Below are 22,029 nucleotides of genomic sequence, written 5' to 3' on the forward strand. Positions count from 1 at the left end.
AGCTTCCATGGAAAACATGGCTTTTACCAGCAAGTGAATGTGAGGATTATTTACTGCTTCACTTGGATTACTGGGTGAGGAAAAGATGCTTTTGTATGCAGAAATGGACCTCCAGGCTTTGCAAATCATCTTCATGTAGTGGCAATACACAGTGAGCTGCTGGGCTGGAAAGGGACTCTGTGCAGATCTGTTTTCAGTAAATTAGCTGAAATCTAAAGGCTCCTATACCTGGAGAACCTGTCTCATGCTGTGCCTAGCCCTGTCCTCTCCTTTCTGTCTGAGCTGTGATCCATCATGGTCTTTTGTCTTTCATGATAAGATCTTTGGGTGAGGTTCATATTTTAATTCTTTTCATCCATCTTTTTTTTTTTTATCCATTATTTTTGTCCATTGTACTTTTTAATCCATCCTGTTTACCCATCATCTTTTTGTTTGTCCAACACAATGCATCTGTCTCTCTGATTACCACTGGTGTGTGACAGGCTGCTGTTTACATATTTACTGCAGGCTAAGATGCTGCAAGCTGTGCACAGCCACACCTTCCTTACCTCTGATCCCCTGTCCCTTTCCCTTTTTTATCTTAAATACCCTGTGGTTTCAGTTAGCCAACTGCAGGCTTGTCCTTCCCCCTCCTCCTGCTCCCTGCCCCTGTTCTGTTTTGTTTTGAAGCCACAGTTGTGCTAATGCTGGCACAAACCTGTGCCAGTTCATTTTACAGGCTGAGGAGCTGTCAGTGTCCCAAGCACCCTGGGTCTGCCCAGCTGGCTCACTTGGGTGTTTTCTCTCTCTCTGGAGAGTCTATTTTTGATGCTCACTAGGCAAACAGAATGTTGGATATTTGGTTTATTATCCCTGCTAGGTGCTCAGCACAGATCTTTTCCCTGCTCCCAGCAGCTCACATCCCCCACCAAGGAGCACAATCTCATTTGGGGCTCTAATCCTGTCCTCATCACTTGGTGATTCTGTCACATGTGGTGACTTCAAGTGGGTCAGTCCTAAGTGGCAGGATTAAATGACCAGGCAGTAAATCCTGTTGCTTTTTGTGCATTTTCAATTAGTTCCAGCTAATTCAGCCATTTCCATTCCTGAAGAGCCCTGACCACCACCATCTTTCCAGCTCACCTTGGTGGAGGGAAAACAAGCTTGCATTTGGGTCACAGCAGAAGGGAGCAGCAGCAGCAGGGCTGTTACAGCCTCAGCCAGGCAGTGCAACCATCAGATGGATCCTGGGCATAAGTGGGCTTTTCACTGCCACCAGTCAGGTTTCAGTGTAAGCAGCTGGGACACAAATGGCTGCAGCAAGGAGAAGCTCCAGTGGCTTGGAAGCAGCACCAGCCTTCTCCAGCACACTTGTTTGTACTCCCTTGCTGTCACCACACTCCCAACACTTATCCTCCACCTGTCACCCTGAGCCTGCTACCACCTGCTGCTTTGCCATGTCCCCAGTCCCCAGATCCTCTATCCCTGCTTGCTTTCCCAGAAGCCTGCCCAGCACTGCCATTGCCTCCTGTCTTTCTACAACCCACACATCACCAGTTTTACACTCTCCCCCAGCTCTCTCACTCTCTCTTTCAAGCTCCTGAGTCTCCCAGGTCCTGTTTGGATGTATCCTTTTTCCCCACCCTGAACAAACCAATTCTGCCAAACAGACCCGCATCTTTCCCCACCTGAAGACAAATCCTGCTCCCAACCACTTAATCATCCCCAAGTTGCAGCCTCAACACTGCTTTTCAAAGGAGATTTGGAGAAAACATCCCATGCCAACAGATCACTGTACTCCAGAGGTTTCTGGCAATGCACCTGCCCTTCTGTAGGTGAGGTGGCAGAGCAGCTGGCGCCGTGCCCCGTTGCGTGCCCGCTTTTACACCGGGCAGTGGGGCACAGCGTGGTGCTGGCAGTGGGTGCAGAGCCTTGGCAGGAGGAGATAAAAGAGGTGGAGGGAACAGGCACACATGACTGGTGCCAGTAAAAAGCCCGTTTGTGCCTAATGAGTCTGAGCAGCAGTGCAGGAGCCTGTCATGCGTGGGGAATGCGGTATTGCTCAGGGGAGCAGGCAGGCAGGAGGGGTCAGGGTGTGCACCCTCCTGCTCAGCTAATGCCCAGCAGTGCAGCCTCAGCAGTTCCCAAACCACCTGTCTGGGCTGGCATTTCCATTCTATTCATTTCTATTTCCACCCCTGGGCTCACCTTCCCCTGGAGGGTTATGGCTTCGTTACCTCAAGGACCTTTAGCCTAAGAAATTTATCAGGAAGTTTTTCAGTGCCTTTGCTGGTTTTTAAACCAGGACACTTAGAGGGGAATGCTGGTGATGATTTAGGCTTTATTCTCTTTAGACAAACAGCATCTTTTAAGTGATTTCTAGTATCCAGCTGGTGTAGCCAGTGCAATTGCCTGAAAATCAATATTTAGATCCCTAATTTACTGTGCAATTTCAGACCTATTTACTGTGGAAACTGGGAAAAAAAATTGTGTGGGAGAGACATGCTGCCTTTTTGGGACATAACAGTGGAGAACTGCACTTCTACTTGAACTGGGAGAGGGAGGCAGGGGTGGGGAGCATCCTTTCCCTTAAGATGCTTGATAAAGCCTCTTTGTAATGATTAGATCCCAATGCTCAGGGGGAGAGTGCTCCTTTGCTGAGCAAACATATGGGAGCACAGTTCTGAGCAATCTGCTTAGCACCACATCTGTGATGGCCACATCATGTGCCCTCATCAGTAACATGGCCTAGAGCTGCAGAGGTCAGGAGTGATTTAGAGTTCACAGTTTGAGAAGCCTTTGGGGACACTTTGCTCTCATCTCAGAGGGGCTGAGCTTGTTGCTTTTGAAAGTAGCTGCTTTTAAAGGATCTGCATTTGGGATCCAAAATCAAAGATCTTGGAGCTATTTTACACCAATAAAGAGGAATAACAAATGAATTTCTTAAAATATATGGTAGCATGCCACTGATTACAGTGCTTTGTGAAGTATTCTTGTCATGTGTGATGCATCTTTTATTCAGAAGTCTTTAAGAATCTGTTTTTCACAAATCTGTAGAATCCTAGTGCTGTTTGAGTTACAGTCCAGGTAACTCTTTCCAGTTCCTCGTTCATGGCTGTTTGGTTGGTGTCTCCAACAAGCAAACACCCACTGAAAGCACAGGACAGCAGAACCAAAAAATAAACTTAGACAGAGAGACTAGTGTGGGAGATTTGGTTGGTGTCTCCAACAAGCAAACAACACTCACTGAATGCACAGGACAGCAGAACCAAAAAATAAACTTAGACAGAGAGACTAGTGTGGGAGAAACAATAACAAAGAGTTCCCTGGAGAGGAAATTAACTGCACAAACAAAAAGGGTGGATGAAATTACATTTCCACCATCAACGTTAACGTCAGCTGGTTTCCCTTTGAGTCTTTATTGCTGTCTGACATTTCCAAACAGGTAGCTCTTCCAGACTAGGCATGGCACGCAGGCTCTGGCCATAAATAAGGATATTTCTTGTAGGATATTTGTGTTCATATGGTGGCAGAAGCAATTTACTCCTTCAGTCATGCCTGTGCTGAGGCCATAAAGCTGATGGTTCTGCTCAGGACATGAGGAAGCTTCTGTGTGCAAACTCCTGCTCACTGCTGTGAGCAATTCCCCACTGTCACCCTACTGCTCAGGAGAACTGTCAGTCACCAGGACTAAAATGACTGCCACGTGTCCCTCACATAATCCTGTGCCTCAATTAGTCATTAGGCCTGGCACTGGGGATTTCTCCAGTGGGAAGTATCAGTCAAGTGCAAGGAGTGGAGTAGCAGCCCGTTGTGTTTATAATTTGCTTTACTCTTTAAAAACACCTTGTCAGCTGGGGTTAAGGAGTGGTTTCACCATCTCTCTGGGGAAGCTGAGGAAGCGAGGACCTAGGTGTAGCCCACAGGTGGGTGTCCTGCTTTTTATGTGTGAGTCCCTGCACATGGTGCCCAGTGTCATGCTCATGTCTCACCTTAATTACTTATGCTTCAAATAGATCTTATTTCTCAAAGCTTTTATGTGTGTTGCCACAATGGCTCTCTTTTTTCCCTTTGCTAGGTCTCTCAGCTACTCCATTTACACTTGTATTGGGACCAGAAAAAAGGGCAGGTAATCTGCTGAGTGCTTTTACTAACCCCTAACTAATGTCTGCTCCCTGTTAGACTAGTTGTTAGACTAGTTGTTAGACTAGTTTGGACTGTTTCCAGCTGAGATTGGTCTGAGGCCAAATGCTGTCTGCTCTGCTTCCAGTGGGTAGATCCTGCGTGCTGAGCTTTAAAAGCCTGTCCTTGATCTCATCAGCAAATTGCCTTCCAAGTCCTCTGCTGGCAGTGGAAGGGATTCCAGCTCCAGGCAGGGAGCTTTTACATGGAACACTCATTTAACTGGGCTGATTGCTGCTTCGTTGGCCAAGCTGCTGTGTGTGCTGTCGTGTTCTCACTAATGGATGAAGGGAGCCTCTCTCCCTGTGCTGTGACCCCTGTGGGGATGGCTGGGGTTGCAGTGGAGCTTTTGAAGGATCTCTGACAGGTGTGGTTGGGGCAGTCCTGCTGACACCACAGCCCCAGCTGGCATCCTGGGAATGTGCTCTGCACCTTGTAGGATGGAGGCTGACATGCATGCAGGCATCTGTGGGGGAGAACTGCTAACCACAGTCACAGCAAAAAGAGAGGAGACCATTAACAGATTGAGGATTGTGCTGGAAGTGTGCTGAGTGTGACTTCATGTTCCCTTGCTTGTCCATTAACTGCTGATCCTAAGAGACAAAAGGCCAGGAGGTGCCATCCTGCATCAACACTGATTGTATTAAAAGCTTCTCTTTTGTGACTTGGCAGTTTTGGGTTCCTGATTTGTCATGCTGTGTCATAGTTTCCACAGCTGCAAAATGGAATTTGTAGGTATTAGAGGTGTTTTGAACCCTAAATAATGTTTACAGAATTCTTTAATATTTTCAGACTGAAGGAATGATAAGGTCTAGACACTGTTATTTGTTTATATTTAGATCATATTCAATGGGACTGTTATATAAATTGCAGATTTTTAAAATATTGTTTATTTTGATGTACTTTAGCTTTAGCTACCTACATACATTAGTGAAGTATTTATAGCTAATAATTCCATTGCATTTAAACCCAGATTTTCCCAGACTCCTAAATGCATTTTCCTCTAAAAAGTTTTAGTTCAAATGAGAATGCAGAGACTGATTATAAAGTGGTGAAAGAAATTAAAAGATGGAGAAAGAAATTTCTGATGGAGTGTCTTTTACAGTGCTTGTCACAATGCAGATGTCAGTTTTTTGAAAGTATTTCTGATCCTTCCAGGCAAATACTGGTTGCATCAGTGTTTGTGCTCTGGACCCAGAGAGGTTGATGTTTGTTTTTGGAGATGATGATGGTGATGTTTGCAACATGAAGAGGAGAAGAGGAAGGCAGTGTGCAGGTTGCTGGCTCTGGAAGCTCAGTGTTTTAATACTGTTTTGTCACAGTCTTTAAAGCAAAAAGGAGAGAGTGTGCTAGATGTGGGTGAGGAAGGAATTCTATACTACTGTCATTTTGACCAAATGAAGCAGATATACTTAAATTAGTTTGAGATTAATTACTATGCCATGTGGATAGGAGCTTTAATTTCACTTAGAATCACAAATGAGCTCCTGCAGCTTGTCTTGGTGGCCAATGCCCTCAAACTGTTGGTGCAGTCATGAATCTAAACAAGGTTGATACCAAGTGATAGCAGTGACTGGGCAGTGATACTACTGTGTCCTTTTTAGTGTTTTATCTTATTCAGTAGCACTGAGCCCTGGCTCTTCTCTGGAAAAAGAGAACTTGTGAGGTTGGTAGATCCTGGGGAAAGGAAGCCTGCAGAGCTCCACTTCCATTTGTGCTGTACCTTCACCTGTGGTCACAATCAGATGAATTTGGGGACAGATGCACTGCAGTGATCAGGGAACAGAGAGACACCTGTTCCCACCAGAACCTCACTGTCTCACCAACTCACTGTCTGTAAAATCAGAAGTTCCATGCCCACAGGGGTGGTCCATGTCTGAAGATAAGCTGGATGAGAAGTTGAGTCCAGGCAGGGAGTCTTGTGCCCAGGGAAGTTAAGGCTCAGTTTTCCAGCACCATTTCATGCTTGTGTCCTCTGAAGTCCTGAAAACACAGGTCCCACACTGCCAGCACAATCATCCTGGCAATTGTTGGTGTTCAGTGAGGAGGAGAGAGAGCTGGGGTCATCCTTAGTCCCACAGCCCTCCCAGTCACAGTTTTCAGGAGGCTTTGTGATAACATTGAGCAGTTTCTCTGCTGACACAGTGAAATGGTGTTACTGCAGCTGCTGCCATGTGTTAGTGCTGTCACACTCTCTAGGATAAAACTAGCCCAGATCTGTGGGGATGTGCTGCAAACATGCCTCTGGCCTGCAGCACAGGCTTAGCTTCAGGAGCTGGATCCTCTCTCTGTGCTGAAATTCCTGGGATATCTCTCATGTCCATAGCAGTTGGAAGAGCATCTGCATGATCATGGCCACAACAGTAAACAAAAATTCCCCCAAACAGCTGCTCTTCATCTTCCACATTATTGTTTTAACAAAACACAGCCCAAAACACGTGCTGTGCTAAATTTATTCTGTTGAGAAATACAGCTATTAACTTGTTATTTTCTTTTGCTAATAAAAGATAAGTCTTTTTGTGGAATAATAAACATTTCAACTGGATAAAGTATTTCTGCAACACAGCTCTGCCAACCCTCATCATGCTGGTTTTTCAAATATTTGTGATTTCATATATACCAGCTGCTTATATAGTAGGGAAATAAAGGTTGGTAAACAATATTTTCCATTTTATTCTGAAACTATCCCCATTCTGTGGTAATTTCTGTCACATTTATATTTGGGGTCAAGTAAAAATATGGTAACTGGGCAAGAACTGTGAATGTTACAATGTATTCTAGGAGCAAGTAAATCAAGTTTATCCCTACAAAGGCCAAAGAAAGGAAATGGAACTCTGCAGGTTTTCACAGGTGTTCAGTGCCTTCACTCAGCCCAGGCCTTTGCTGTTCTTGCCATTTCTGATATTTGGAAAAATTATTTCATAGAATGGTAGGAACAGTAAAAAGTAATATTTTGCTACTACCTGTATTATAAACCATCTTTATTTTTGGTATTAGAAACTGAGGTTAAATTAAAGCAAAAATTAAAAAAAGGCAATTTTAGCTCTTTTTTTCCTGGTGAAAGTCAAGGTTGTTTAGTTCAGCTGATTCAGTCTGTGCTCAAGCTCTGTATTACATGCTGATGTAACAGAGCCATAGATGACAAGCACATATCAGGTCCCTGGTTCAAAGCTCTCCTGGGGCCTTTGATCATTCTGTGTTGCTATATCACAAGGTACAGTGCAAGAATATTCACACATCTTCTTCATTTTCTGTGTGTTGGTGTCATCTTCCCTGCCAGGTTGGTCTGACACATGAATCTCCTCTCTAACCTGACTCATGTCCACACACAGAAATCGCTGGCTGGACTGAAATGGAATTTGGGTTAGCTGGCTGAGCAGAGCAGCTGGGGGGAGGTGAAAAGCCTGAGCCCTGCTGACACTTGAGCTGGGTGTGAGGGAGGAATACAGCACTCAAATTACAGTTCATCAGTTCCAACCCTCTGGCTCTGCTGGCCTGGTCATTCTGCAACAGCAAAATGTTATTTAATGGTCAGATTGCTCTCACTGGAGTTCTGCCTGTTGTAATCAGGCTGCAGGGCAGGATATCTTGTGTTGGCTTTGAACCAGCCACTGAGAACAGGGTGTCTGTGCAGGAATTCAGTGCAGGTTCCAAAACCCATCCAGAGCTGCACTGAGCTCTGGGCAGCTGAGATCTCACCCAGCTGACCAGCCATGCAAGGCAACTGCAGTTACCAGCCCAGGAACATTTGCAGAGTAAATGTAGCTTACACTGGCCCAAAAGGATTAACTGGAGATGCCTCTTGGAGTGAGAACATACCTCAAGAGTGGCTCAGCCACTGGCAGGAGTAGCCAAAATTCAGGCATCAACACTTGAGCCAGGCTGGAGAGTGCGAGGGCAGAGGTGAGAGTTTAGCAAAATATAAGTTCTAAGGACTCCACTTCCATGCATATAAAATCAGCAACATAATATGTCTTGGTATTTGAGCAAAGAAGCCCCATCAATTTGAAATGCTTTCAAAAGTAGAATAGTGGGAAAGAGCAAAGTAAGTCTGCTGCTTCTCTGTAACAGTCTGCAGGAAAACTAAATGTGGAGTTGAGAAGGAAGCTTGAACTCATTTTTCTTGTATAAAAACCTTCAGGCTGAAAAGTTGGAGATTACTGGTCTGTCACTTTTCTTGAATGTAAAAAGTGCAGACTGTCACAGTGACTGTAGGTATCAGCACCTGATGCCCTCTCTACTTACACACCCTAAAAGTAAAGTGCTGAGGAATTTGTATGAGGTAGAGGCACTGATTTTCCTTTACTGTGCATGCAGAATTTCTGAAGTGGTGTTGACAAAACAGTAGGTAAATTATTGCTTTGCCTTCCCAATGGATCAATGCCAGTGCATAGGGGACAGGCAGTGTTGCCCAACAGCTTTAGCAAGGAATGTGTCCAGTCTTGCCTTTGATTGTAGATGTTCAGGATGAGTCCTTCCTCTCTGCCAGACCAGCACCAGAGTGAGCTCTCCACTGGCCTTGCTCTGCACCCTGGGCCAGGATACTCAAAGCTGCAGCCCAGAAGGGAGCACTGATGTGTTCTGTCCAGCCCAGCCCTGGTCCTGTGGCTGTGGTCAGGCTGTGCTGCTTGGACAAATACAAGTCCAGATGAAAGTGGTGGGTGAATTGCTACAGGTTCCCTTATCTTTTTGTTAAACAGGACAGTATTTACTGTCTGTTATTTGCCTTCTTTCTGATTTCATCTCAGTCAAATCATCCACTGATTTTTTTTCCTAAGTTACATTTGCAGAAAGAATGTTAGAATCAGGCTCTATGTGTTTACTTCAGTATTTTTTTCAAGACTATGTGCTGTGAAGTCTCTTTCAGATCCTCCCCCCTCAATAAAAAGTTAGAACATAAATGCAATTTATGTAATCAAAGTTATGCAATTTATATTCTGAATGTCATTTAATGTAGCTCAAAAGCTCTATGATTCTGAATGTATTGATTTTTCTGGTGTTCCTACTTTATGGCTGTAGTGTAGTATGAGGGTTACAAAATACTTACAGTCAGCCTTTTGATGGGGTGCAGTTTTAATAGAAAGTGTCACCTAACCAACCTATCCTTTACAGTTACATTCCTTTCACCAAGGAATATCTCTGTTGTCAGATTGAGAAGTAGCATAAAAATAAAGAAAAATATTGCATTAATTGTTTCTTCATTAAGCTGCATGAAAAAAAGCATTGTTATAGTTCTTGCAATTTAACAATATCTTTTTATTAGCTTAAAATTTCAAATTTTCTGTACTCTGGAAATGTTATGTACTGCTGAGAATGGCTGGGTGAATATCATCATAGATGGCTAACTTTAAAAGGAAGTTATTTTGATGCCGGCCATTTAATTGTGATTCTGAAGCCAAGCATCTGTTTGACTCATTCCTAGTGAAGGAAAGTACCTACTAGAAAGACAAAGCAACATCCTGCTCCTTTACACATGGCCAAGGCTGCTCTGTGCTCACAGAGATGTTTGCCATAGAACCACTCCAAAAGGAAGAGCCAAGAGAGGCAATGATGCTTTTATCAACACATTTTTCTCACCTCTAGGTCACTGGACCACACCATTTTATCTCTTCCTATTATCCTGATGGATTTCAATGAGCAAGAGAGCGAAGAGTCTCAAAATGTTGGCTCTAACTTTGTGTTACTGACTTGCTTGTTCACCTAGGGACAGGGAGCCCTGTCTGAGAGACTACGGAGCTTCAGCATGCAGGACCTGTCGAGCATTCGCGGAGACAGCAGCAGCACCGTTCCTCCCTCGGTCACTGTACGAACAGGTAGCAAACAGAGCCACCCAAAACCATCCAGAAGTGCATCAGAAGGCACTGGCAGCTCAGGTAAGTGCCAGTGTTATTTTCAGTGTTGTGCTGTCTGGAATATGACACTGTTCAGTGAAGTCATGCCCTTGGCAGGAGCAGAGAGAAATGGACACTGCAGCCAGCACATACCAGAATTCCAGGACTCAGACATGCTGTTGAGTCTCTTGGCACTTGGGAGAAAAAAACAGTATCATCATTTGATGGTTACTATTCCTGGCTGGTACCAAGGATGAGACTTGAGTGTGCAGAGAAGCCAGACTCAGTCTTTGCAACCTGAGCTGGAAAGTTGGGCTGGGGGCTGCAAGCCATGCTGAAAAAAGGGTGTGTCCTAAGGACAATGGTTTGTTTTCTAATTGTGAAAGAACAAAGGGAAGAAATATCATGCTGTAAATAAGATCCATTCCTGAGGATTCAGTTAAAAATTTTATGTCAAGCTTGGTTAAAGAAACCTTTGTGAGTCCAAATCCAAAACATTTAATTGGAGATAGCTTTGCAGATTAGATCTCAAAAGCTGAGACATGGAGGGTTATCCCAAGGAGGTGGCTCCAGATGGTTTCTGGGATTCCCACACACCACCAAAGATCACTCAACTCCAGTGCTGTGATGAGAAACCATGGAAGGTTGCAGGCGTGTTGCACTTGGTAGCTTGTGAAACATATGCTGGCAAGTCAGAAACTCAGCAGTTCCAGCTGCTGTGGGTTGAGGTCTGTGCAAACACTTGCACAGTTTTAAGCCTGGGTATTATAAATGTCCTGTCTCATGCTTCCTAAAGAGTATCCTTCAAGCTTTTTACAAATTCTGTGAATCAGACTTCTCCTTGTTTTTTAAAATATTATCTGCTGAATACATTTTCTTTATGGGTAAACGGAAATGTTGGTGCACAGTGGTTTTATTCTCATCTTTGTATAAGGCCTTGTGTACACTTCTCTTGATCTAATCGGTCTGAAAATAAAGTGTTCACACACAGAATATAAAAGTCTTTAAAAAGTCACATATTTAGACAAAAATAAATAATGACACAAATAAACCACAATTTACTTATCTTAGTTCCACACTGAGTAGAGCAGCCTTTGTAGTTTTGCTCTTGAGACAGTGAAGTCAGCTCACCTGGCCACAAACCCCTGTCTCAAGACAAAAGAGTTTTTAATTTTGGTCTGGTTTTGTGTCCATAGTGCACAAAGATCTCTCAGAATGAATCTTTGAAAAATTGTTCATAAATGCTTTGAACTCAAACTAAGTGTTTATCACAAATTTTGGATTCAAGTAATTTGAGATTTTGAATTTAATTTTTTTTAAATGGGCGACCCTGTTTCAAGACACAAGAGTTTTTCATTTTGGTCTGGTTTTGTGTCCATAGTGTACAAGGAGCTCTCAGAATGAATCTCTGAAATTGTTCATAAACATTTTGAACTCAGACTAAGTCTTTATCACAAATTTTGGATTCAAGTAATTTGAGATTTTGAGTTTAATTTTTTTTAAAATGGAAACTGCACAAATTTGCAAAATCTGCTAAGACCTTATCTGTCTCATCTCACTTGGTGATTGCATTGAGGTGCTTTAAAAAAAATTCTCCACCTGCAGAGAATACAAACAGACTCCTCTTGCAGGTGGTGGGAGACTCCAGCCATGAGCTTTGCTCTCACTTTTGATCACAGGAAGTGAAAAATACAGTTCTGTTCTCTCCAGTCCTTGTGCTGTTTCATGTGGGCACCATTTTGTGTGCACTCAGAACGTCAGGAGGGGAGAACTGATCAGAGTCAGCTGTCCTGTGTGTGTGTAAGACTGTGATGTGCCATCCAAACTGTGCCACATCCTGAGGGCCATGTTCTGGTGATGTGACACTGCTCTGGGCACACTAAGCCCAGACATAGCTCCATCATTCCACCTTTCATATTTGTTTAGTTGGAGAGCTGGACATAATTAAGGGATAGATAGAATTTTCCTCTGCCCATCAGTGTGTTATTTATGCACATGTGAGAGTGTGCATGAGCAGTCACTACAGAAGGGCAGACACACAGCCCTTCCTCCTGTCTCAAAGCCCTCAGTTGGCATAAATATCCCTGTCAGATGTCCCACTGCCTCACAGAAACATTGAATTCCTCTGGTTTTTTACCTGCTTTAGAAATAGTGGGACATAGTCAATGTGACATCAGATGGAGTCATGAAAAATGACCTAGACTATGTTTGGCATGAGGGTACTCACATTTTAAATAGAGAATTTTTCTTGTGAATTACAGAACCTGCATTGTACTTCTATTTTCCTGATGCTTTATCACCTCTTATATCAGCAGCTTGTCCCTCAAAGAAGACTTAAAGTAGATTTTTTTTGCTTTTTTTTTGCTTTTTAGAGGTATTTCCCTCTCTTTTTTCCTTCCATCCTAGTCCCATTGCAAATCCACACATTATATTAGCAACATTAAGAAAAGAACCAACAAAAAAGGAAACATCTTACCTTTTCCTTCTGTAAATGCTCCATTCCTGGTGTTCTAAGAGAAACCTTAAAATAGGAGGATAATGATTCCCAAAACAAACCCCAAAGTTTTATATAATTCAAAGGAGGCTTATGTTGATTGTCCTTGACTGCTGCCAGCTAGAATTGTGCCTGCTCCTTGATCTCTTTGTGACCACACTAATTAAGGGGATTAGATGAGGGCAGGAGTTAAAGGTTATGCTCACAGTGAAAAACACAGAGCTATGTTCTCACCTGTGTGCTTTCTTTGACTGACAACACAGCAGAGCTCAGTTTCTGAGGGCTAATAGCCTTGCTATTATAGAACTTTAGATTAAGCACTCAGGAAAGAAACACACACCAAAACCACCATCCCCTTTTGATGAGAGCTCTGAAGCTCATATGGTTAGAATTAAGGTATAGCTGGAGCAATGATGTCTGAGCATAAAAATGCATGTTAACTAAATTAGCCAATGAAAGCTAAACCCTGTCATCACACAGGACCTGGCATGGAGGATGCTGAGAGCTGACCCCACCTGGGAGAAGAGAGGCTTTTTAGGTTGAGCTCAGAGTTGTTTATCTGGGTCCCATCCTGAGCAGGGGACACACAGTCAGACCTGGTTCCAGTCCTGTTGTGTTTAAGAGCAGATGTGATATCTGAAATAAAGTGTTTTGGAAAGACAGGGGGATAGGGAGAGGTTGTTGTCTTTTCTGCACAGAAGGGAATGCTAAAATTCCTTTTTTTTGGTGTTAAACCCCCCAGCCCCCTGTGAGCACCAGCAAGTGGTTCAGGTTCTGGTTTCACAACTCTTGGGCACGTTTCCGAGCCCACTGAAGCATGAGAAAAGGCTCTCCTGACACCAGTGGGCTCTGGCTGAGAATAAAAGCTGGCTGTAGGACCAGGCTGCACAAACACTCAGCCTGTTTTGTTTGCACTGCTGTTATTTTTGTAACGTGAATGGTGCTGCTTAGATGGGTTTGTGATTCTTTGAATCCCCTCTTGACACAAAGTACTGTGTGAAGAGTTTGCCATTTTGTAACAGCTTCAAGCAGATACAGCAAAAGGTTGTTTTTGGTTTTTTTTAGCTTGCTGAAGAGTGTCTTATGAGGCCAAGAAATACAATAAGCAAGAGCTGCCTTTGAGATAGCTTTACCTTTTGCTGTCTGTGCTGCCTTTCAGTGGTGCCTGTGCATTGTGCAGTTGTGCTGTGAGGATGCTCCTTCTGCAGGAGTGGGACACTCAGCACACAGTGGGCTCCAGGCGTGTTCCCACACAGAAAGAGCCTTCTCCTCCTCCTCACACCCAGTCCAAAGCCACAGCCAGATGACACAAAGAGGCAGAAGCTGCTTTTGCCATGATTTGTGGGTGGCTGCTGACCCCACAAACAGCACACCCCACGAGGCACCAGCTCCAGGGAGATGTGCACACCTTCCTTTGATGGGCACCAAGGACACACAGTGAGCCTCTTCTTCCATGTAGAATGCCCACCACCTCTTCATTTGATTTTCTGATTTTTCACTTCACTCTTGGTTCAGTATTTCTCAGTTTATTGTCCTGGCACCCAGATGATGGACTGTGACATTTTACTTCGATGCCTGCTCCAACCTGTGCCCTTTCCACAGGCAGAACTGCCTCTTTCCTTTGGGAACTGTAAATGTCATGTGGCTGTGCATTGTTATGGGAAAGTGTAAATTCCAGAACAATATTTCCAAATATTTTTCAAGGGAATCCTGTTGTTCTGGCAAATGTCCAGTAACAATCCACATATAAACTTGTCTTTATTAACAGGAGCTTTTGCACTTCTTAACCTTACAGCATTACCTTAATTTGTGTTGCATCACAGGACAGTCAGTGTCCAGAGCTGATGCTGCCTGGGGCAGAGGATCACAAACAATGCAGCCACCCTCTGTATTGCCCAAACCCAGTGTTCTTTCTGCTTAAGCTTGTCCCAGGCTAAGATCATTCTTACCTGGAATGATTTCGAAGCAGAAATGGACAGCGTGCTTTCTGATACTCTCCATTCCTCTGAGCAGGACAGAATCAAAGCTGTTTTTTTGGTCTTGTGCTGAAGGACCAAAGGCTTTGCAGTACAGAACAAAGGTGGGGGAACATCAGCAGTCAGGATGTGTTTGGGTATTCATTCCCCATCCACCAGAAGGATGTGTGAGAACAACCCAGATATATGTTGCATGAACTCCCAGAGAACAAAGTCTCATAAAACTGTGATCAACTTTCTTCTGTGTAAGATCAGAGGCTGAACCCACAGCAGATCTCTTGAGAAAGCCCATAGTTTCACAGCAGCATCCAGCCAATGTGAGGCAGCACTCCCACTCAGTCAACCCAGCTGCTTGACTCTGGCCCATCTGTCTTTTCCTTTGGATTCATTTAAATATTATTTTTACATGCTGGCCTCTGTCACGGAATTGTTCAAGTTAAATGCTCTCTCTTGCTTCCAAGTTGCTCTTGACCTGGGTCAGATCCTCAAGCCAGTGGAGAGCAGCAGCACAGACATCAGCAAGGGACAAGGAGGAGGAGGCCAGAGTGCAAGGGACAGTGAGACATCTGCTTTCAATGGTGCTGCTTTAAAATGACTGTGAAACTATAGAAGAACTTCCAGTGTCCCCAGTGCAGAACAATCATAACTAAAAAAAAAAAAAAAATCACACAGAGCTCAAACCTTTTCTTCTTCAAAAACTTTCTTTAATGTGGAATCAGTGATGCCACTGTGAGCATTAAATTGAAAGGCTCAAAGTGGAAATTTAGGCTGTTTCCTGGAACATAAACTGTGCTCAAGATGAAGCTGTAAGCTTCACACATGTTCATGAACAGATATGAATCACCTGCTTTCACTGTGGGGGGGATAAATATCCTGATGGCAATTCCATCAGGTTATTAATCCCTGTAGGACCCTCCTGGTTTAGGAAGATCAGGGGTTTGTGGATAGATTTCTTTAGAAGCTGTGTGAGTGCTTGCAGCAGCCAGACTTCTACCAGAATTCTAAATCTACTGAAATAATACAGACACACAGCCTTACAAATCCCAGTATTGCCCCCTGTGTTTGTTATCACACAGCCTTTTGCACTGGGTTGTGCATCCATGCTCCAAGATTGCTTATCCCAGGTCCCTCCAGTCAGGAGTTACTTCTGTTCATGGTCTGAGGACAGCACCAGGGAGTTGTATCTAACACCCACATGGACACAGCCTGGCATGAGCACATTCCCGAGTCTGTGCTCCATGTTGGTCCGTGGAGACACTCATCTCCCTGTGCACACCAGGGCCTTGAAGTGCACTTCAAAAAGGTGCCAAGTGTTTTCTAAGAGTGAGTGGCTTCAGCGACAAGTTCCTAATGCTCAGCTCCTCTTTCAGTGTGCACGTGTTGCTCGGTATGCCGACTCCTCAGAGGTGAGTGCTGGATTTCCTGTGTCCTGCTGTCCATGCATCCCTTTTGGGCATGGCTGCCTTCCCCAGCCCGGCTTGCTCCTGATGCTCTTGCTCACTGGGTTTCCTAACACCAGGGGGGCAAAGCAGGGGAAGGCCAGGCTGTGAGCGGGTTTGGGAGCTGTGTGTGTGCTCATGGCAAGAATCTCAGTGCTTCTCACCATACTGACCTGTGTCACCCAAGGATGGGGATTGTTCCTCTGGAGAAGAACTCCATTCCTTTCTCTTCTAGAGGATGTGCCATGTCCTTGCTGTGCAGTGTAACTCCTCTGCCCCATGTCCCCCAGTGCTGCTGTGAATCCACTGGGAATGCAGCAAGAGCAGAACCTCATCAGCCCAGCCCTGTTTTGCTGTGTTCCCTAAGGATTGGCACATTTCTCTGTTGGTGGAGGATGTTTGTGTTTGGGGTGAACAGGGTACGTAGCAAATCCCAGCAGAAGACCCTGGTAAGACAAAACAGGCTTGAACTGACTCTCCCTGATTCAGTCTCTGGCAGAAGCATTTTTGAAAAATGTCCCCAGTGTCCCCAGCATTTATTGTGTTTGCAAATGCCGAGTGCAGTGAATGGTTTAGCTGCCGGTGGTCTTTTCAGTGCTGTGCCAGTTAGCTCGGTTGCTACGAGCCCAGACATGTCACTTCTGCATTTTTTCCCAGTGACAGATGAAAGGAGTGGGAGAACTCCAATTTGGGCATGCCAGAGGATGGGACTGCCAAGCAGCTTGTCTGGGGAGAAAAAAGAAATACAGACTGGCAGTGTCTCATGTTGGTGGAAGCAAAAAAACCTTTGTAACTCCTTTTCTTTTCATCTCATGTGCTTTTTATGTATTTTGCACACTAATCAACCTGGAGACAGCAGCAGAAAGGCTGAAGGATCACAGTACTGCCACCGTGCTGCAGTGACCTGTGCCTTCCCACAGCCCTGCACCTGGTGCCAGAGCCCTGTGCAGTGCTGGAGCCTGATGGTTCCAGCCTGGCACAGCCTCCCTGCACCCAGCATGGGTGGCAAACCCACCCTCATATTTGATTTGTTGCCCTTCCTTTTCTGGGTGAGCGTGCTATTGTGCAGCACAAGGAAGCATGCTTAAGGTGGTATCTGTTGAAACACTTGTATTCACAGGGCATTTTATTAGAACTCTTCTAATTTTAGCCTAAACCTGTTTTATGGATTTGACTTCAAAGTGTTATTTATTAAAAGAATCACTGAATCCTTATGGGCTTAACAGTCATGAGGTAATCTTAGCAAGTCTTTTAATGATGCTAAAGCAGCAATCAGTCCAATATGTTTATGAATTAAACCCAGAGTAATTTAGATCTTGTTGAAATTGCATCCCCTGTCTTTCACATTGGCTTGTTTTACTATTCCTGCCCCCTTCCAGCATAATCCAGTCCCTTAGACCATGTCAATAGGGATGTGCCAAGGCTCTATGTCATAGAGGGTTCATTCTGTCTCCACAGGCTGCCCTTTCTCTGTCTCCAAGGCAATAGATGCATTAATGCACTCTCAGACAGTGGCCTACCATTAAAATGCTCCTTTGTAAGTGCATCTTTGGTAGCTTGGAGAGCTGGCTACGTCATGTGAAGATTTTTCTGGGCCACAAAAAGCTGGGGGAAAAAAGAATCTAATTTTGTTTAGCTAGGACTAAGTTGCCTTGAGCTACTGGCACTTATCTTCTCTTGGTGCAAACTTTAGTGTAGCCAAGTTTCAGAGTCCCATCATTAACAGTTCTCATTTCCAAAGAGTTTATAATCTAAATGGGCAGATAGTCAAGTCTTTCCTCAAGCAGGGATATTAAAAGCTGCTTTAGTGCACTCTTTTTGGCAGAAGCAGTTGCATTAATGCTCTTGCAGGTAAAACTCAATTATTTCACTCTCTGACTCACAGAAACCTCCTCAGCTCTTAGGAGAGCTGATGGAACAGAAGTCCAAGCATTCTGCTCTCTAGATGATACCCTGAGAGAAGGTGTGAGGAGGATGAGGCCTGCAGATGCCATGGAGTGTGCATTTCTGCAGTCTGAAGGCCAGGCTGAGCCCCCTGAGCTGGAGCTGTCCCTGTCAGCACTGGTGATGGGCTGGGTGCTGATGGGCTCCTCTGGAGCAGGACTGTCCCTGTCAGCACTGGTGGAATTCTCTGTGCTGAAGCTGTTGGCTCCACAGGAGAGCCCTTTCCTGCCCCGTTGGATCACTCCCACTGGCCTCACAGCCTGCACATGACAGAGCATTGATGCCATTCAGGACATTCATCCTCCTCTGCTCTGGGCAGCTTCACTAAAACACAAGCCTGTTTGACAGATGTACTCCAGCACTTCTTTTTGACAGCTCCTATGCCAGCTCCTCTTGCTTTTTTGTTCCTGGCCAGGCCTTTGCTGGTGGAACTCCTTCCAGGTTTTAACCCGAGTTTCTGATTTATCTCCTTTGTGTTGTGTGGAAAGTCAGGCTGCAGCATTCAAGAGCAATGGTACAATTATGTAAGAGCTCTTTTTCCCTTTCAGAGAGGACAGAGTAAAAATCTCCAGGGATATCTGTTTGTCTTTTGGCAGTGCCTGGCAAATGCTTTAACGCTGTTCAATATTAAACAATCTTGCTTGGGACTGGCATTTAAGAAGTAACAAAATATGTTTGGTGGTGTTCTCTCAACTGATGTCTCTTAGGTGCTGTTGCAAAGACCTGGGGCATGGTTGAGAGGGAGAAACCATTTTAATTCTTGCAGAGAATAAATCTACCTCTCATGAATTGAAGAATCAGCTGTATATCAGGAGAATTGTTGAGACTGCAAGTATTTGAGGGGGCATTTAATATTAAAATGCTGATCAGAAGCCTCAGGCAGTGTGAGAAATGTGCAGGGACATTTGTGATGAACGGGTCTGGTTTGGGTGTGCACTGCAGGGCTGTGCTCCACAAGGTGACAGATCACACCCAGCAGCAGTGCAGCTCACCAAGGACCTGGATGGGACATCCACTTAATTGTGCTTTAAATAAATCACCTCATTGGTCTATTAGCTAAATCCAACCCCTTCTTTGTGGTATGCTCAGAAGTGCACATGAGTTATTACAGTGGAAAGTGCTTTAAAAACACTAATTGACTTTATGTCAAGGGGGCTGATTGTACATCTCTGAACTAATTCAATTAAATGGTGTAGGTGGTTTTATTTTGGTTCTTAGCCAGTTTTGCTTCCAGCTCTTATTCAGAGGAATTTTTAACCTTATTAAACTTAAAGAACAAACAGCAATTTCTGTTGCTCTAGGCATTTTGTTCCTTAAAATTTTCCTTTACTAAATACTGAAGCAAATTTTTACAGGGCTGGTTTGCATCACTTTGTACTGGTATTTCTGAATAGCAATTTGTGATTTTCTTTTTGAGATTTAAAAATAGTTTCAGATGTATTTTGGTTACTTCAGGGAAGAAAAAAAAATCACAGAAAATCAGTAGTTTTTAAGTACATCTGCATTGTACCAGCAGAAAGTGAAAACATTAATTATTGTTTAATAAACTTCAGCTGAATGACAGATATGATAAAAGCAAAGACGAATATTTCTGTGTTCTGAAACAATGCTCCTTCCCCCTCTGCACCCAAATGTTTTCTCCTAACAGTTTATTCTTTCTTTTTCTCTATGTAAATATTATGGGACTCTGATGTAAGTGTTACAGATTGCATGAATTTTCCTCTGAGGTGTTTGGAGTAGACTAGCACTTAACAACTCACTCCTTTGTGGGATGTGTTTTCATTAACGGATGACTTTGTTGATGTAATTAGGCTTGTTTGCTTTGGTTGCATTTGACTGCAGCTTTGGAAAGGATGTCTGCCTCTGTTTGGTGGCTCCTGGGCAGTGTGTGCTGGTGTAGTTGGCTGCTCCTAACTCCTTGGTTTGGCAATGAAAGCTGCTGGGGAAGTACAGGACTTGGGTCAATGTCTTTTGGAAATGATGGTGAATTTATCTTTGTTGCAGGGGAAAGAAGCTGATGGCCATCGTATAATAAATATCTGTTCTCCTGTGCTTATTAAGTGGTGTGCAAACCTCTTTGTATGAATGATACCCTGGAAAGGCTTAACTTTGGAGTGACTTTACCTTCCATTACAATGATACAATACCTCCCTCTTGGTTTGTGTAGTCTGTGACTCTGGTTTTCCCCATTGCTCCTGAGGAATTCAAGTGATGGAAGAATTGTGCCTAGCAAAATATGGGAAGGTCTAATGTCAAAGTTGCCTGATTCCCACTGTACTTAAGTATCCAGATTTTTCAGAGGATCTAGAACAAAGTCATTTTTTCACTTGCACTTAAAGTGAGCCAGGTCCTGATTTCTGTTGTACTTATGAAAATCCACAGAAATTTGCTACAGATTTACATGGCAGCATGGACCAGGTTCTGAACCAAAGTGATTGCTGAACCAGCACACTACTGAGTCCCAGATATTGCTGTAGAAAGAGTTTTGCATGTGAAATTTCTTAGCCTTGTTGAATCATAGATTGCAATGATCTGGCCCTACATTTCCTGGTCTGTGCTGGGTTGTTCCTTAAGGTGCATTAACAGCTCAGATCCCACCTCTGCAGAGCACTCAAATGTCTGCTTTAACTTGAAATGTGCCCATTTTCAGGGCTTCCCACACAATGTGTTGGTTGTATCAGTTCCCTTGGGAGGAATTATGATGGAATTATAGGAACTGAAATTAAGGGAATTAACTGGAATAATCCATTTCCTTGGATTTGGAATCTGTTTACAGTCAGATTCTGTCTTGCTTTAGTAGAGAGAGGAGTGTAATCTGGTCTGTGCGCTGAAAAGGTGTTTGCAAGAGGCAGCAGCAGCTTTAGTCCTGGAACACCAGCCCATTTCCCACTTCTGCAGCAATTCAGCCCCTTCACACAAAGCTGTGGAGCCATAAAAGTAGCAGGTGGAGACACCCTGGGATGGGGAGTGAGAAGCTCCCAAACAGAGTCAAGGCAAAGGTCTGTGTATGATCCATGTCTTTACACAGCCACCTCCTGGCTGTGACAGTCCCTGGGGTTGTTGGCTGTTCCCTGGAGCAGCACACACTGCTGACTCTGCTACTTTGGGGACATCTGATAGTGATGAGGCCCTGCAGCCTCAGATCATAAAAATGGCTCTTAGAAACACACAGGAGGTCACCCAAGGCCAAGTGCTGTCCTCAAAATGCACGCTCCAGCCCTGGCAATGTTGTGCTCCTCAATCTTTACCTTCTCTGGTAACAAGCCCAGAACCCTTCCATTCACCTTAAACCTCCATCTCCTTTCTCAGCAGTTTCTCACATGTGTGTTTATTCTTCTGATTAACCCTCTGCTTTACATTTTTACTCACTCTCTTGGTGTCAGAAAATCAGTTCTTTATGATATCATCACCATATTCACAAAAAACAACAATTTCAGAGCTGGGGCTCACACAGCAGCTGCTCTTTGGAGATGAGTTCTCTGCCATTCCACAACAGCAGAATGCTTCCACAAATGTGGGACAAAGGCTGGCACCCCAAAGGCTGGCAGATAAATATGAGCTTGGCTTGCTCACAATACAGATGTCCTTCCCAAGGCAGGATGGGCAGGGAGTCCTCCCTTCTCGTTCCAGGTCTGAAGGAAAGTGCCATGCGTATTAAAGATCTTTTCTCGTCCATGGCCAGAAAAGTAGTGGAAAAGCCGAGGAGACCCCATCTTGCTTTTTCCAGTTCAGTGAGGCTGAAGCTAAACTGGTTCCCATTTGGCTGGTTTTCAGTGTCCCACTCACAATGACGTGGAGCAGGGAAGAAAAGGGCATCAGCCCAATTTCCAGTGGAGTTTACAGACCCCTCAGCTGCAGGGATCAAAGCAGTATGCACCAGAGGCTGAGCTCTCCTCTTGATCTTCATGGAAGCAGCTTCAGGACATGGATGGGATGCCTGGACTGATGGGAGAATGAAAAGCCTGCAGGAGACTGTGCCTGCTGTGCAGGTGACGTGGGTGGCAGAGCTCACTGGGCATCTTTTTTGCCCAGCATCTAATTTAAGAGTGAGAACAGTAATGAAGAAAGCAACGCACGCTGCAAAGCCATGGGATTCACAGCAGCATTCTCAGGCTGACAGCTCCTTCTGTCTCCTTTTCCAGTGGAGTGGCTGGTCGTGGAATGGGAGCATGGCACATTGTCAT

General features: G+C 44.4%; 1 protein-coding gene across 6 annotated transcripts in view; it reads left to right on the plus strand.

Annotated features, from left to right (window-relative positions):
* The window catches only part of REEP1 (receptor accessory protein 1), a 65,043-nt gene that overhangs the window by 36,898 nt on the left and 6,116 nt on the right, over positions 1–22,029 (plus strand). For 2 of the 6 annotated variants that reach the window (XM_039723835.1, XM_039723837.1), the window contains exons 6-9: positions 4,058–4,108; positions 9,866–10,034; positions 15,833–15,868; positions 16,559–19,522. In XM_039723835.1, coding sequence (XP_039579769.1) covers positions 4,058–4,108; positions 9,866–10,034; positions 15,833–15,868; positions 16,559–16,989 — 687 coding nt within the window. In that variant the 3' untranslated portion in view covers positions 16,990–19,522. Of the gene's footprint in view, positions 1–4,057; positions 4,109–9,865; positions 10,035–15,832; positions 15,869–16,558; positions 19,523–19,849; positions 19,902–22,029 lie in introns of those variants that run through there. The other 4 variants (XM_039723836.1, XM_039723839.1, XM_039723841.1 and 1 more) reach the window with 4 other exon arrangements.

This window comes from Passer montanus, unplaced genomic scaffold, assembly GCF_014805655.1.
Source record: "Passer montanus isolate IOZ18808 unplaced genomic scaffold, ASM1480565v1 scaffold51, whole genome shotgun sequence".
Lineage (NCBI taxonomy): Eukaryota > Metazoa > Chordata > Aves > Passeriformes > Passeridae > Passer > Passer montanus.